The sequence below is a fragment of the Sesamum indicum genome, linkage group LG2 (genome assembly GCF_000512975.1).
Source record: "Sesamum indicum cultivar Zhongzhi No. 13 linkage group LG2, S_indicum_v1.0, whole genome shotgun sequence".
Lineage (NCBI taxonomy): Eukaryota > Viridiplantae > Streptophyta > Magnoliopsida > Lamiales > Pedaliaceae > Sesamum > Sesamum indicum.
This window is the reverse complement of record NC_026146.1, coordinates 4,872,912-4,890,599: the sequence shown is the minus strand read 5'-3', so window position 1 is coordinate 4,890,599 and position 17,688 is coordinate 4,872,912. Positions and strand designations below refer to the sequence as shown.

General features: G+C 35.7%; 1 protein-coding gene across 1 annotated transcript; it reads left to right on the top strand.

Moving 5' to 3' along the window:
- LOC105180193 (histone-lysine N-methyltransferase ASHH2) lies at nt 2,584-17,333 on the top strand. Its single transcript, XM_011103858.2, is given in 19 exon segments — nt 2,584-3,037; nt 4,006-5,970; nt 6,172-6,379; nt 7,680-7,837; nt 7,948-8,027; nt 8,679-8,810; nt 8,902-9,018; nt 9,316-9,408; nt 10,087-10,164; nt 10,743-10,799; nt 11,033-11,924; nt 12,006-12,061; nt 12,333-12,412; nt 12,550-12,632; nt 12,740-12,819; nt 14,298-14,377; nt 15,814-15,859; nt 16,109-17,012; nt 17,015-17,333. Coding segments are annotated over 18 exon segments (5,223 nt in total). The 5' UTR covers nt 2,584-3,037; nt 4,006-4,064; the 3' UTR covers nt 17,188-17,333.

The following is a 17,688-nucleotide window of genomic DNA, read 5'->3' as shown; positions in this document are numbered from 1 at the left end:
ATTAGCAAAAAATAAAAAACTATTTATCGTTCAATTAACTTATTATTAATTTATTACAATTTAAATAAATATTTTTCTATTCAAATTATTCTTATAAAGTATAAAATATACTTTCTCATATATATTAGCTTGTGATATATATATATATATATTGATGATTTGGTTATAAAAATTTTATTTAATATGCAATGTGTCAGTAATAAATTATATAGGAATAAATTTATAGTTTCACTCAATTTTTTTGTTAATATTAGTAGATTTTGTGAATTTTTATTAATTAATGAATCTATTTGTTAGACAAAAATAAATGTTAAGAGTATTAATATATATTTTTTTATTTTATACTTTAGATTATGTATCATTTCTTTTTTATTGTATTTAAAATTTAAATAAGTTATAGTTTTATTTATATATTAGAAATATACTAGCCAGTAATAACAAACAACTAAACCAAATTTCCATGTCTTTATTTCTTCTTCCTAGTCCCCTGCAATACATCCTTTTGCTGCTATAATTTGATTTGATTTACTGGAAATCATGTTGAGATTTAACTGAAATTATGAAAAATCAAATTAACTGAGATTATGTTGGTAATATTAATTATAATTTATTAGGTGTTTGATTAAATTTTATTTAAAAAAAATTAGGAATAATTTTACTTTTATTCCGTGATATTTGGTGTAATAACACATAGACCTTTGTGATTTGAAAAATACATTTAGCACTCCTAAGGTTTGATTCTATATAATAAATAAGTCTCTTCATTAGTCAAAATTTACAGAATTTATTGATGTTAACAAAAATAAAAATAACAAAAACTACTCTATATTTACCCATAATTAACTTATTAATGACTTATTGCATGTCAAATAAGTCTTTTTATGACCAAATTACCCTAATACTTTTTCACGTGTTAATGCTGTGAGTAGGTATTTTCACTGTTATGAGGTTAGTTTAGTCTCTTTAACATGCAATAAGTCAGTAGTAAGTAAATTGCGGGTATATTTCAATTTTCATGTAGTTATTTTGTTAATATCAGCAACTTAAATGAATCTTAACTTACGAATGAATTTATTTGTTAGACAAAAACAAACATCAGTGACGATAAATATATTTCTCAAACCACAAAAAATTTACGTATAATTAGACCAAACCTCAAAAGATGTAAGTGTAATTATCCCAACAAATTATAAAGTACATATTATAAGATTTAGTTTAAAACAAGGTTTTAAAGTAGTTTGGATAAAAATTATAGAACTTCTTAAAGAGTTAATAATAACAAAATTATAATAAATATGGACAATATTAAAAAAAATAAAATTTTGAAATAAATTTGTAAAAAAAAAAAACGCTTATTTAACTTTTTAAAAATCTCACAAACCTGTGTATTTAACTTCTTATCCTTCATAGTTTTAATTTTGGACAATTTACCATAGCTCAGCTATTGCAGACATATTTTCTTTTATGGTGTATTTGGATTGATAAATTTGAATTTGAGAAAAGAATTTAGAGAAATTATTTCAAATGACTTAATTTGAAAATGATTTGGAATCCATCAATATTCAATAAAATATAATTCAAAATTAGAATATAATGATTTATAATTCTTTAAATTTATATCTGTCCAGACAAATTCAAATGATTTGTTATTAAAAATTTAAATTTCATAATTTCAGGTCACTCAATCCAAACGCAACCTTTGAGTAAACGACATTAATGTTCCATTATGTTAGCCCCAAAAACACAAATATTCGATGTATTTTGTAAAATACAACTACGCCTCTTACGTTATAGTTGTAATCATAGCTACACACCCTATTCAGAGATAAAATTTATACAAAAATTCAATAAAAAATATTACACTAATACCCTATCACAGGGTAGCTATAAAAATATGGGTATGTGTGTATTTTCATCTAACCTCATCAAGTGTCAATGTAATTCCATCTAGAGTCGTCCATTATCCTTCGTCAACCTAATTATAATGTCAATGTTCTTTTCTTCGATAATTTCAATACTTACAGGCTTGTTTTGAGTTGAAAAATCTTATATAGAATGCCTAGTAGTTAGCCTATGACTTTTTCAATCTTGAAGCTATAACCAGACAGGAGGCAGCTAGGGTACAGTAGCTAGCAGGATTACCGAGCTAAAATGGAGTGAGCTGCCGAAGACACGAACGATAAAATCCAGTGTCGCGGGGTAGTGAGTGGTCCTCTGGTGAGGAGCACGAGTGTATGTAAGTAAGGCTGTTCCGCGCGCGCACGAGTATTCCCAGTACTTAATACCCCAATCTCAATTGGATGCCTAAGAGTAGACTATATGCCTTTATCTCCCCTTGTTTGAATATCCAGACGGTATACATATATTTGTTAGGAACGCATGTAGTATTATGAAAAAAGATGAAAAATTCCAAAAAATATACTGTGGATACGGTTATGAAAACTATAATCTTATGAACGAAAGTTACGTTTTTTATTTTAAAAAAAACAAGAATAAAAAAGAAATTTTAAATTGCACACCTGAAAATATCACGTGTTGTAAAGGAGAATCCCACCATTAAATTATACTGAATAATAAGATTAAAGAACTTCTGAAGTCCAAAAATAGAAAAAAAAGAAAAAGAAAAAGAAAACCCATTTGACCTCTATTCGCGAAAGACCGTAGCCTGCCACGAGTCAAAGTGTCAAACACCCACAACACCTGCTGAGTCACTTGTACTTTGTTCTATCAACGTTGTACATCTACCCTCTGTGTGTCAACTGCAATAGGTATAAGCCTCCAGGTTTTGGTCGGAAAACCTCTCTCTCTCTCTCTCTCTCTCGCTCTCTCTCACTATTTCCTTTCACACCCTTAAAAGCCGTTAGCCGACACAGCTAGGCAAATTCTCTTCTCTTACAAAACACGCAGTGGAATAGATGTACATAGAGGCGTTGATTGTGTATATATATACATACAAGTTTTATTTTCTATTTTTTAAATTTAATGATCAAGTAATCCGCCCTCGTTGATCGTCTACGCGTTTATCGATTCTCTATAGGTAAATTCGTGTTTTGCATTACCTTTTGCCTGGTTTACTTGGGTTTATATGACGTGTGTGATTCAGCATTGGCGTTCTCAGCTGTTAATTAAGGGTTTTGATGTTGCTAGCGATTAGGGTTTTTGGAAAGTCTATTTATAGTCTCTTTTTGGGGTTAATGGTTTTTGTGATTGTAACCAATTTCTATCTGCATTGGTGTGAAATAACGTAATCTATGTTCATCTTTATCCTTTTGTGCTTTTGACTCTGTTTTTGCTTGCATAAATGGTTGATATGTATACGTGTATGTATGTGTCTGTCTGTGTGTTTGTCGTTTTCCGTGTGCGTATAATTTTGGTGTCGGTCTGCACACGCCACGGGGGGAGAGTTTTTGGGTGTGAGTTAATTTTGTGTCATTGAAGGTGTTGCGAAAAGGTCGAAAATAAATGCTGTGAAGTTCGTCGGACTAAGTTCGTTACATAGTGGATTTAATTTGCTAAAAGGAGCTTTAAATGAAGGTGAAATCCCATACTGTCTGCACACGCCCGTGGAGAGAGTTTTTGGGTGTGGCTTAATTTTGTCATTGAAGGTATTGCAAAAGGTCGAAAATAAATGCTATGACATTTGTCGGACTAAGTTTGTTAAGAATTGGATTTAATTTGCTGAACGGAGCTTTAAAGGAAGGTGAAATCCGATTCCATTGATTTCTCACTGTTATTTTCTTTTGTTGGCATATACGGTAGCTTTTGGAAGAATGATTTGTCAATTCATAGAATTCTGATTGATCACATGATGTTGAGTTCTAATCCTCTAGGTATTAGCATTAGAAGTTCATGTTAGTGGTGCTATTTTTATGATCTATAGGTTCCATATATTTAAGGCAGGGATTATCAGAAATTTTTGTACTGGGATGTATTTGTTTTGCATAACTCTGTTTGCTTTCATTTGTTTATCTGTGATCACTTGTTGTCTTCTGCTGTAAATTTCAGGGGAAGAGTGTCCTTGTAAGTTGCATGACTATTGCTGCTGAGGCTTCTTCTCATATTTGATGAATCTCAGTGAACAGAATAATATGTTTACTGAGACATCATTTGGAGAAAATGCAAGTGAAATTAAAGAAGAGTCACCCGTGGTTGATCTGGATTTGATCACTGGAAAATTATCAGTTTGTCCGGAACCGAATGAATCTTCTTGTGTGGGAGCTGGTGGATCATCTATGAGCATGGTCAATTCAGATGTTTCTGGTGCTGACCACCTTCTTTCGGCTTTCGGTTCTATCAGCGTTTCTGACCGATTTGAGCCAAGGGATAATACAACAGATGGTATTAAAGCTGATGCTTTGTTTTACATTGGCGAAGCTGATCCATCTGGACAGAGACCTGATGAGGCAAAATATATTAGTAAATTTGATTTTTCTGAGTCAGCCAGTATTGCTGAACCATCTAGCCGAATGGATGGTGAAGCTGAAGTTTTGGTTGGAACTGACAAATCCTGCAAATCAAATCATCCTCAAATTTTATACACATCGTTGCAGAGGAGTGCCTGCGATACTAAATCAAGTCAGAACAATGAGTCCCAAAAACCATCAAAACAAAAAGGTAGGAGGATACCAAGCAAAAAATCTGTATTGGATTTAAGTTCCTTGCCAATATTAAGAAGAAGTAGAAGTTCATTCTCCAAGCCTGCTCGATCTTCTGTTTGGGGATATTTGGGGAATATCTTACCAGTTACGGAAGGAAATAGTGAGCTTGATCAAGACATAGGTAAAGAGAAAAAACTAAGAAAAGTTGGAGGAGGTAAAGGAAAACATAATGCTACCAAGGGCCAGATAGGTCGAAAATCAACCAAGAAAAGGTGCGGTACAACTGGTCGTATCTCTTTGAAGATTAGGATTGGCAATAAAAGCTGTAGTTTGGGGGATGCTGCTGAAAATCTTAGTGCATCAGGGAATGACATTGCTGAAATATTTGACACAATGGAAAACAAGTTGGGAGAAGAAATGTCTCGAGATACGATATCTCCATGTGAGAAGAATTTAGAGAATGCGACTTCTCCTGATGCCTCTGCTTTGAGCACTCATCTTGATGACAGTGGTGCTCTTTGTAATTCTTCCTTAAATAATTCAAGTGACTTCCATCAAATCATAAGTCACGACAACAGTGTTAATATGGGAGCTCCCATTGAAAACCATTGTTCAGATGTAGGAACTTCGCCTGATTCAGAAGTTATAAACTCCGTTCCTGATGGTTCATTTTGTGAAAAAGAGTTACCAGATATACATGATAGTCCGATTATGTCAAAGGAGTATGTTCCTCCAAGTGATGTCTCAAATTTGATTTTGTCAAGGGAGAAGTTCAAGAAAGGAAAGAAGACAGATAAACTACGTCTGGTAGGTAATTGTACTTTGGAAAGCAAACAAACTGGTGGACAAACCATGGATACTGCTAACTTATCCATCCCAATTGGGGATTTTACAAGTTTGAGTTTGCCTCATTCTAAATGTAAGAAAGGAAAGAAGAAAGATAAACTCGACGAGGTTGGTGATCTTAGTGTGCATGGCGAGCTAACTGGCACAGACACCACAAATAATGCCGAAGTACCTGCAGATCATGGAGTGGGCGAGAAAGTGGGTGATGCCTCCATGATAACAACTGTAAAACCATATCCTGATGGTGCTGAAACAAATGCTTGTTCTGGGCTTGTTGCTGCAAGTGTGTCCCCAAACTCACCGGTCCATGAAAAGTTAATTCCTAGCAAGAATGGCCGAAAACTCCCTAAATGCTCCAGAGCAAAGGGAGTTCGCAAAGCCAGGTCTAGAATCTTAGATTTACCCTGTGAGAGAAACAAAGCCTCTAAAAGGAAGGGAAAGAAAAGCAATGTTGGTGGCAAGCATCAAGCTACTGAGGTTGGTGCTAATGGTGCCCTTAGTGGAGTGGAAAGCCTTCTGGAAGCAGGTATTACTTGATGTTTGTATATATCCATGCATATGTTGGCAATGCACTCCTCTCATCCCGGATACCCACAAAAAATGAGGAAGGCACAAGCAAATTATTATATACATCAATTCTTGCCTCTATTCTACTGTCTCATATTCTATTTGTGCAATATGTGAAAACTGCAAATCGAGCTGATTCATATTCTAATCAAATTTTTAGGAAATCAAAAATCATCTGATCTTGGAGAAACTGCAGCTTTTAGCAAAGATATAAGTGCTCCAAGAAGTGACCAGCAAAATTCATCTGGTGGGGTGAGGGAGCAATATACCCCACCAAGGAATGCGTGGGTGCTTTGTGATGAGTGCCAAAAATGGCGGCGCATACCAGCCGCACTTGCAGATCAAATAGAAGAAACTAACTGTGGATGGTAAAATAATCATGATTACTGCAATTGGTCTTTGCATTGGAATTGAGCACAATGACAACAAGTATACTTTGCAATAAATCAGAGAGCTATTATTCTATAATGTCAACAGCCTAATAAGCAGAGTGCATAATATGCATGCTTATTATGCCTACTTCTCTAAAATGTGTTGCATATATTTTCTGCTTGGTTTGGTGAGCTTGCATAATTTCCTTGTAACCTAGATGGTTTCCCCCCCTCCCTATTTTGCGAGAGCATTTATGATGATCACTTCGTCTATCACATGTTAGAATACCTAGATACTTTATTCTGTATTGAGTTAGATCTTGCCTGTCATGTATAGGAACTCAGCTATCTCCACCTGCTTTAATGTCGATTATCATGTTTCTTCCATTTGTGTGTATTCCAAACAGGCGTTGCGAGGTGGAGCATCTTTGTTTTTTTTTATTTATTTTGGGTGGGGGGATGAGAGAGTGTGGTGATTGGCTATGAGGATTTTGCTTGTAATCTTCCAAATAAGTTCTCCCACTGGAAAGTTTTTGTCAAGTCCAAGGACGTTCCTGGATCAGGTTAGCTTTCGCATTTTAGGGGGTTTATTGTTTGGATATCTGGGATGCTAAAGATAGTTTCTTTTTGCAAATATCTCCTCTGAGAGATGTAAGTTTCCGCTGTATATTCAAAGAATTATGTGAACCTACTTCACTGGGATTTGCAAAGATGAAATCCAGTTTTTTAGGAAATGAACATTTATAAGGCTTCAATAGATCTTCTAATGGTTATCTTTAAAAGTTCAGTTAGAAAGCTCAGTGAGAGACTCACAGTTTCCATTGGATGTTGGAAGAGTTCATTTACAGGATTCATACTCTTCCAAATTTGTCTTGGACTAAAATTGATTTACATCCACACTTATTAGGCAAACTCACCTCTAGTACGTTAAGCTGATGCAATTAAAGGTCTTCAGAAGGGCTAAAAGATGTGCGAGCAGCTCCCAGCGATTTTATAAGGGAACATTGGCTAAGTGACTTACATATCACCATTTCTTTAGAATCTGTTTTAAGAGCAAGAATCAAGTTAGCTTACAAATACTGGTGTTAGTTAAGTTATTAAAAAAGTAAATAAAATATGCAAACGTAGTCAGTTTAAACGTGAAGTACTGGCTCGCTTCAGTATCAATCATGAATGGGATATATTGGATTTTTCAAACCTTATTGAATGTACTATATTTACTCTGGTCTTAAGATGTCGATGTATTCATTTTTTTTTATGAGAGTTGCTTATGGATTTGATATCTTCTATTGCGAAGGACTTGCAAAGATAACACAGATAAAGACTTTGCTGACTGCTCAATTCCTCAAGAGAAGTCAAACTCAGAAATCAATGAAGAGCTGGAAATATCTGATGCTTCCTGTGAGGAGGATGCCTGCGGTAACTTCCTGAAGTCTAAGCAATATCGACCAAAGGGTATGATTACTAAATGCTGTCACAACAATGGCTTTTGAACTTCAGATGCATTTCTGGATAATATGCAACTCCATTCGTTTGAACTTTGGGTTGATTTTGTTATTTTGCAGTTGCTCAGCAGGCATCTTGGTCACTTATTAAAACAAACTTGTTTCTGCACCGGAGCCGCAAAACTCAAACCATGGACGAGGTGAATGCTTAGCTTTCTACATCTTTACTATCGTCTCCATAGTTAAACTTCATATAAATTGATCTTTGTTTCTTTACTGTATGGAATTTATTATCTTTGTTGCAATCACTTTTATATAGGAATACTGATGTCATTCTTACAGTTTCGAGAGGCGTTATCGCACCCGTATAAAGAGCTTATTTCCTTTCAATGGCTCTTCATATTTATGCATATCTGCTGCTTTTTGCACGTGTTTTAACATCTGATAAATATTTTTCGACTGGATAAAAGAAGACAAAAGTTTTGGTATGTCAACTTGTCCCGTTGCAGTAACTGACACGAGTTGCGATACTTTTTTACCAGAAAAGGAGTTTAGCTTCAGAAAGTTTCCTGGTTCCATGTGTAATGTCCTCCCAGTTCAGCTTTTCATGCTAGGTCTTTTTATCCATTTTCTCGTTTGCTTCTGAATTCAACAAAACTTTTCAAGGGTGTTTTGTTGTGTCTTGGTATATTGCAAGTGCATGCCTGTTTGTATTTGCGAGCTTATGCCTCTTTGAGGTTCTGGAATTCATATGATGCATGAACTCATGCATCAGTAATTGTTCATTTTGCGGAATTCAATTTGTTATCCACCTGAAATCATTTTATTCTTTTTATTTTTGTGCATAACAGGTAATGGTTTGTCATTGCAAACCTCCATCAGATGGCAGAATGGGTTGTGGAGCTAAATGTTTGAATCGGATGCTTAACATTGAGTGTGTTCAAGGAACTTGCCCTTGTGGTGAACTTTGTTCAAATCAGCAGGTGCACAATTTTTTTCCCTTCGTTCTACTTCTACACTGATTTTACTTGCTGTTGCCTCAGAAGTTAATTTTCAATCATTGTTTGTTTGCAGTTTCAAAAACGCAAGTATGCTAAACTGAAGTGGTGCAGGTGTGGAAAGAAGGGCTACGGCCTTCAGGCTCTTGAGGATATATCTGAGGGTCAGTTTCTTATAGAATATGTTGGAGAGGTAACATGGATTCTTACTTAATAACTTTAAGCTTCCCATATCTAAAGGCATTTAGACCAAGTCAACATTTACTAACTAAACTGGTCCATCAATCGGCACCAATTCATTATTAGGAAGTTTCTTTGGAGCCACAAACCAATGTGAGTTTAGTGGGGCTTTACATATCATGTGGATTAAGCCATGGGTTACGACTAAAGAATTTCACTTTGAACTTATTTTGATAGCAGATACCAATTTCTGGATATTGAGTTGAAATCTCAGTTTTTATGTGTTTACACTGGTCTGGGGATGTTGCAGGTGCTTGATGTTCATGCTTATGAAGCAAGACAAAGAGTGTACGCCTTAAACGGTCATAAACATTTTTACTTCATGACATTGAATGGGAGTGAGGTTTGTATCTCTCTTGCTATATTTGTAAAGTTGATAACATTTTCTGTTCATCAAATATATTGGGGTTGGATGAGGTCAATCTCTCATGATAAGTTATACAACATTTTTATGCACTGTTAGATTTGCAAGCGAGTACTTGAACTGTTACGTAGTAATAGTTTGTATATCAATTTAAGATTTATGCTTCAGGGTTGTATCGGAAATCAGAATTACCCAAGGGGTTCAAATCTTTGAACAAGGGGGTGTGGGAAGATTGCCTCAGTTTGTGGTGTTCTCTTGAATTTGGAACATGAAGTTGAAGTGCTAGTTATTGATCACATTCTTAATATTTTTGTACAGTCAAGTATTGTTGTAGTATTTTTGTTTGAATTCATAGAAGGTCTTTATTCTGCCCTGTTGAAATGCTCCACCCCCAAATTGAGTGTAGATGAGCTAACTGCAGCCTGAAAATTATTTAGCTGACACAGCCAACTTTATCACGAAGCAAAAGGTTTATGTCATAATAATGATAAACCATGACTGTCTTTTATTTGAATAGTTGTGAACTTATATCCAGCTAATTCAGACCCCATCCTCCTTGCCGCACCCGCTTCTCTTTCTGTCAAGTTTCCCCTGTTTATGTACTTATATGGTTTTTTCGTAGTTTTCATGTTTTTGCAATTTATGCTTCTGTTTCAGGTAATCGATGCATGCGCTAAAGGGAATTTGGGTCGGTTTATAAACCATAGTTGTGACCCTAACTGCCGTACGGAAAAGGTATTCACATGGGTTAACCTCTCATTCCGATGTACTCTTCATCTATTTTTATGGATTATGTTATAACAGTAAGGCATCTGGCATTTGCCTTCCCATCCTCTTTCCACTTTCTGCACAATAAACATGCATTTCAAGTGCATCTGGTTTATGGGATGTGGCTAAATTACATCCTCATTTCGGATGGGTTGGTTTCAATTTTATTCTGCCAGTAGTTTCTTATCTTTAGTTGCATCAGTATTATGAAACAGAAAGATATTAAGTAATTGTTGCATTTGTAAGAAACTGTTTTTTCTCAAGAAAGAACTTGTTGCCTCGTATGGTTGCAGATGGTACAATCTTGAACAATCTGATTGGAAATAGAAGTATGGACATGCTTGTTTGTCTGGACAAGTTACTTTCTCATTTCTATATTATGTTTCTTTCTCAATCTAAATTGTTTTCTCATTTCCTTTTTATTTGTTGAGCCGAAAATACATTGTGTGTGTTTACTCATTTCAGATTCTGTAGCTTTGGTAAATGGATACTTGACTATGGATGCAAAAGGAATTTTAACTCAATCCTTTTTGTATATCTGACAGTGGATGGTGAATGGAGAAGTTTGCATTGGACTATTTTCTTTAAGGGATATTAAGAAGGTAAGCTCCCCTTTGCTAACAGTAAATCAAGTCATGATGTCAACTTGCATGATTGTTTGTTTATGCTGCTAGAAAAGTAGTATTGGTGTGTGTGTTGGGGGGGGGGGGGTTTGTATGCTGCTAGAAAAGTAGTATTGGTGTGTGTGTTGGGGGGGGGGGTGTTTGACATAGTTCAAGCATTGTTTCCTCTTAGAGAACATGCTGACTCTTTTTTTGCAAATTCTGCATATCAGGGTGAAGAGGTTACATTTGATTACAACTATGTACGTGTATTTGGGGCTGCTGCCAAAAAATGCGTTTGTGGTTCCCCTAATTGTCGGGGCTATATAGGTGGTGATCCCTTGAACTCTGAAGTAGTTGTTCAGGATGATTCAGAAGATGAGTGTTTGGAACCTGTTATGATCTGTGGAGATAGAGATATGAATGATGATTGGAATGATATAATGTCAAATTCCCTGAATGGTGGACAGCATGAAATTGCAAGTAAACCACCAGCAAACAAATACAATATGAAGAAACAGATTAGTACTGTTGGTGAGAGCATTACAGAGTCACACACTTCAGAACCTTTAACTCAAAAGGTCGAGGGTGTTAAAGCTGTGCAGGTTGAGAAAAGCATGGTTCAGGATAGATCTGAAGTTGAAAACTCTGTTGCTAATGATTCTGCTACTGATGCTCTTGAGCTGTTGGATATCAACAAAATTACTGGCCAGGCCTTGGATGGATCTGTATCAGCTACTTCAAAAGTTGAATCTGAGGGCCTCCAGTCTCAGATGCATTTTTCTTCCCAACTCATGGATATTTCCTATCAGTCAGATCGTTTTGAGACCAAAGCAATGTCTTCTACTCATCAATTGGCGATTATGGCAGCATCGCCTATCAATTCATTGTCTGATATGGTTGAATCTAAGAGGAAATTGAAATATGCTGCTGTGGGGGGAAGGCATGAACTACCAAAATCCAATTCTCTTGCTAAGACTAATTCATCTTCGTCAATTAGAAAAGGGAAACATAGAACGAATGTTGTGAATGACAAAGAAACTATAGATGTGGATACTTTAAATGCAGCAGCGGAGAAATCCAAAAAGTTACCAGAACTTTCCGTAAATAATCGTTTTGAAGCTGGTAAACAGTCATCTATACCATACTACTTTCAAGTTAATTAATCTTGATTTTTACTGTAATAAGTTACTTAACTGGTTGCAGTTGAGGAGAAACTGAACGAGCTGCTTGATCCCAAAGGGGGAATAAGCAAGCGGAAAGTAAGTTGTCCTCTTGTTCCAGCATCTTTTACACATTCTTCACTCTTGTTTTTGAAGATCTGATACCTTTTTATTGTATTTATAAAATTATGCAACAACATGCACAATATTTGGTATAAATTGAACTGCTTATTTTTTAGTATATAGATTCATATCTTGCTTGTAATTATTTGTCATATTGTGTTCAAGACTGACACTGTGTACTTGCTGTCCTATATATGCCTGTGGATGGTTGTTTTTTAAGGTCTTAAGTTCTCTATTTATTTAATAGGATGCATCTAAAGGCTACTTGAAGCTTCTTTTTCTAACTGCTGCATCGGGGAATAATGGCCATGGTGAAGCTATTCAGAGGTATTTCCTTAATACTACTTCATGTAATTTTTTTCTGCATCCATTCTTGTCATTTGATCTGGTAAAAGGTAATATTTTATATGTGAATGAAGCGATTTACTGGGGACATGCTTTTTGTTTTTACACCTCTTTTGCAGTAATAGAGATCTTTCAATGATCTTGGATGCACTTTTGAAGACAAAATCTCGGACTGTTCTGGTTGATATAATCAATAAGAACGGTAGTAATTTCATTATGTTGTCACCAGAAATCTATATTGCACTAGTTAGTGATACTTTGTCATAATGAAACAATTTTGCTTTACAATCAACCCTTTTTCATCTATAGGTTTGCAGATGTTACACAACATAATGAAGCGGTATAGGAAAGAGTTTATCAAAACCCCGATTCTGCGCAAGCTTCTCAAGGTAACTTTAGTGAATAATTTTTACTTAAACTACATGAAGAACATACATTGCATGGTTTCTGGATGATATCTATCGTAATCTTATCAAATATTAGGTTTGTCCATGGTTAAATAATCATTGGTTTTGGTAAAATGTAAGACCTCAATTGCCTACAAATTTTTAGCCTTAAATTTTATTTACCCATTAATATGCTGAAGAAATATACACATACATTCATGCATGCCTGTAGTTGGACGTATGAATATATGTAATAAAATGATTAGTGCCACAAGTTTATCTGTCTTAAATAAATTTACCCAGTGAATAACTGAATGGATAATGCTTAAAAGTTTATGAGTCTGCACTGCGTATACTTTACCAATTGAACCCCCACCCACACACCAAATGGTAAGGCGGGTAAAAAGAAGTTGATGTAGTTGTGATTTCAGCATGAAGGATTGGGTGATAGGGAATTTCCCATTTCAAGGGAAATAAGTATGAATGATCTCACTGGTTGATGCAGGAAATTCATAGGGGAATAAGTGTGAATAATATCCCTGGTTGGTCAGGAAACTCGCAGGGACGGCCAGACTGGATATTGAAAAGAGTCATGATAAACAAGCTCTGCATATTGATATAGATATAATAACATAATACTATTTAAAACTTTTACTGATTTCGACTAACATTATCACCATTTTAATTACAAAATGGAAATGTTATAGATGGCAATTGAAAATAGATTGTTCCATTAATTTATAAGAAATATAACTCTTGCAGGACAGAACCCTTAACTCAAAATATCTTTTGCTCAAGTAAGAATCTTGGGAAGATCCTTGTGAGAAAGAACATCTGACCCAAAACGGAAACAGATATCTCAAACAGATTGTTACAAAAGTTTATAGTCCCTATTTTTGGTAGTGCATGTGTTAAACACCTTTGGATTCTTGCCTCCAAAATATGCCTTATGTTTTTGCTGGCTGTGAAAGCTGTCATCCTAAACTCCACCTGTGGGAAAAGACTGACTCACGAAACATCAGTTTATTGGAAGTACTAATTCAATTAACTGCCAGAAGAAGGTAACAGCAGAGAAGAAGCATGCACAACTCATATGAAATCCATTTGCATTTAAGATGGAAGGCATTAGCATCAAAAGCTGATATTCTACCAATGTACCAATGTACTAATTTATTTGGTCCCCTCTCACCCCATAGCTGAGCCGAAGAGTTTTCCCTCTTCCTCAATAGCTAATCTGAAGAAATGGCTTCTGAGAAGAAGTCCTGAAGATATTTCCTTTTGATCTCAACATTTTCTGTTAACTACAGAAACGGTGATACATCATTTTGTGAAATTGAAGATCACTTATTTCCTTGATGTTATATTAGGAATTTGCATTGGTATGATGTGATTTAGGAAATGCTGAACTTATGTTGAATCATTTAAGGATAATGGAGAAACCAGGAGTTATATCCAGTTGTTACTTACTGTTTTTTACGTAGGTACTGGAATATCTGGCAGCCCGGGAGATTCTTACTTCAGAGCACATAGCTGGTGGTCCACCTTGTCCAGGAGTGGAGAGGTGAAGAAATATCTTACTGTTTCATGTTTACTGCTTCCTAGGATTTGCTTGGCTTTTGTGTTTTAGTATGGAAAGTATTCACATCTCTGCTGTGCATGTAAATACTAGTACGTTAGTGTAATCGATAAGAATATATATGATGTGCATTTTTGTGATATATTTGTATATGAATGTGTGTGTATAAAAAAATATCGATTTATGTATACCGAGGACATTTTTGTAAATTTATCTAAATATAAATTCCTTCCTACCTTTGTCATATGTAGCACACTAAAACATTTCCTAATGATTTTTAATTAATTTCCCTATTAAATACCTTGTGATATACAAACATTTGCAATGGAATAGGATTTTTGGCAATCAAATTCCTTGCAAACAGGTTGTTAAGGTCTTTGTATTTTGTGGCTCCATGTCTATGTTGAATACCTTTTTCATTACCATTAGAGATATTCATCCTTAAGCTGTTAAGGGGTGCGAGTCTTTTTCCAGAGGCTGGCTGCATTAATGTTAACTGTTCTGTTCTTGTGCCTTTCTGCTAATTTATGCATCCAAGAGTTTACAAATACTAGGTCTTCAAATGAGGAGAAAAAGGTACTAACTATACCTGGACAGTTGTTTGACAACATTTGCAGCTCACTCATCAAACAGCACCAAAATAGATAAATATGCAAAGAATTGAGTCATGCATGAAAGCTCATACATTTTCATATTAATGTGTTTATGCAAATATTTATATGCAACTGAAAAGGACTACGAGAACAATATCCCTGACTGATCAAAGTCGCAATATTGCCTTCCGCTATTGTCAAAACCTTTTGGCTGTAAAGCTAGTTCTCTTTTGTCCATTGTTTAGCAAGGTGCAGAAAGCTCCTCATGGACTTGAAACAGAATGAACTGACATAATGCTTTCTAATTCTGTGACTTGTTTAATCTTCAATTAACTTTTTAGTATTATTGTTCTATAGGCTGTTGATTCCTTCTCAAATATGCTCTTTTTAAGCATGTTTACTCACATTTAGAGTGCATTAAATGATTAAAGTCTTGATCAATTAGTAGTTTCGTCTTTGATATGTGGAAGAGAGGACTTATCATAATGCAAGATTTTGCATGGTTTTCCTACTTCCTCAAGTATCCTTTCTCTTCTTTACGCACCCGTGCATCTTCTCTCCTGTCCTATACATTGTGTCATTTCTTCAGATATGATCTCCTCTAAAATATCTTCTACCATTGATCATTTCTTTTTGGGTATATTTATCATCTGATGCTGAAAAAAATGAAAAAATTCGTGTCAACATGGGTAGAGAATTTTACACGCACGCTGTAATGAGAAATATCATTGCTTTTCAATATTTGTTTCGTGTTTATTCTCGTAATGTTTTTTATTCACTTTTTCATGATTATGTTTTTCTGAATTGCATCTTATTTTATACTTGCAGCTTTAGAGATTCAATATTGATTCTGACAGAACATGCTGACAAACAGGTAATGCATAAAAAGTTGTCATTCCATTTTATGGATTCAGTCACTTGCCAGTGCATTTTCTTTTTCTCAAAGTTGTGATACATTTATTGATTGGTCTCAATGGATAAAAGACAGAAAAAAAATGTGGTCAATTTTGTATTCCGCTCATGCTTCTTTGTTGAAGACAAGCTGATGGCTGGCAAAACACAAAAGAAAAAAATCATCAATAGCAAAGCCCTTTGTTAATTTAACCTCTGTTACTGCTCTCAGGTCCACCAAATTGCACGAAACTTCCGGGATAGGTGGATTCCAAGACATCTCAGGAAAAATTGCTGCATGGAAAGGGATGATGGGAAGATTGAATTTCATCATCAGCATTTAAGCTATGGTGGGTTTTCAGTGTCATACAATCATTTGTGCGATAGAGGCGCAAAACCTTCAGAACGGATAAACACTCCTGAAATGCAATCAGCTGCTGCATCTGGTACAGTTGAGACTTCCACTCCAGACCTGCCCTCTGCTTTGGGTACTAGCTTTGGAAACAACATGACTAAAACGCGCAAGCGCAAGAGTCGATGGGATAACCCAGTGGAGGACTACCCGCATTCAAGAAGTAGAATCAACGTGGCAGGTGATGAAAAGCTGAACATTGATGAGGATGCCCCTCCTGGGTTTTCATCTCCTTGTAATGGCGGCCATAGGGTTCAATCTGATGCTGCTGCAACTACTATCAATCACCAGGAAAGAGAGACATGTATAAAGCAGCATCCAGTTGACATTATATCAGGTGATTCACAGTTGAGGTTTGTTGCACGTATGCCTCTTTCCTATGGGGTCTCCTACTCTGTCATGCAGCAATTTGGTGTCCGTAAAGCAGAAACATCTGACTGTTGGACTGTAGCTCCAGGAGTGCCATTCCACCCATTTCCTCCATTGCCTTCATACCCCCATGGCAAGGAAGAATTACCAACATCTGCTGCTGGATGCGCATCATTTAGTGAAACGGCAGAAAAGATAGAACAAAATAATGATACCTGTGTCACTTATCACACTGGTCAAATACATCCAGGAATATGCAGCATCGACCCGCCAGAACAAAATCTCTCAGTTGCAAATGGCCTGCCAGATTTTCAGCAAGGGGGTTTGTGTAGCTTGGGAAGGAAATACTTTAGGCAACAAAGTGGAATCATTCAAAGTTAGCCCCACCATGGGTTCGCATGAGAAACGGTTGGGGGCATGCAGGGAACAACACAAGAAATGTTCCGCCAGGAATTGGTTTTGGAAATGGACCGAACGAGTTTAGGAATTCATACAACTTGGAGAATGTTAACTGGAGAGGAGTTTCTTAAACATGAAACTCATCAGCATTGATTATGAAAAATCACCTTAATTTTATAGAAGATACTTGAGGAGCTATTAAAAACATTCTGATGCTCCTTTTTTATGTACCATAATTCTTTACTGCACAGTATTCCTATATTACAATATTCTTTTGTTTCTTCAGTTTTCTATTTAGTTGTAGGCTCCGGCGCCTCTATGCTTGCTTAGGACAAGGAATCAAAGAAAGTAGGCATTCTTCAGATACAAATAAACTTGTAGCTGAATGAAGGTTGATATTGAAATATGGATGTTATTTTGTGTGCAGTTGCTTTATTTGATAAACTCATCTAAGGTTCATCATTCTTGTGTGTTTAGGTGATCATTAACACTTGCCCCGGAGGTTCCTTATTCTTGTGTTTTGAGATAATCATTAACATCAACCTTGGCTGGTTCGTTCAGTGGGTTAGGTTCGGACGAGCAACTTGAATGTCAGGACACAACATCTCCAAGAACCACTGAGGCCGAAAAAT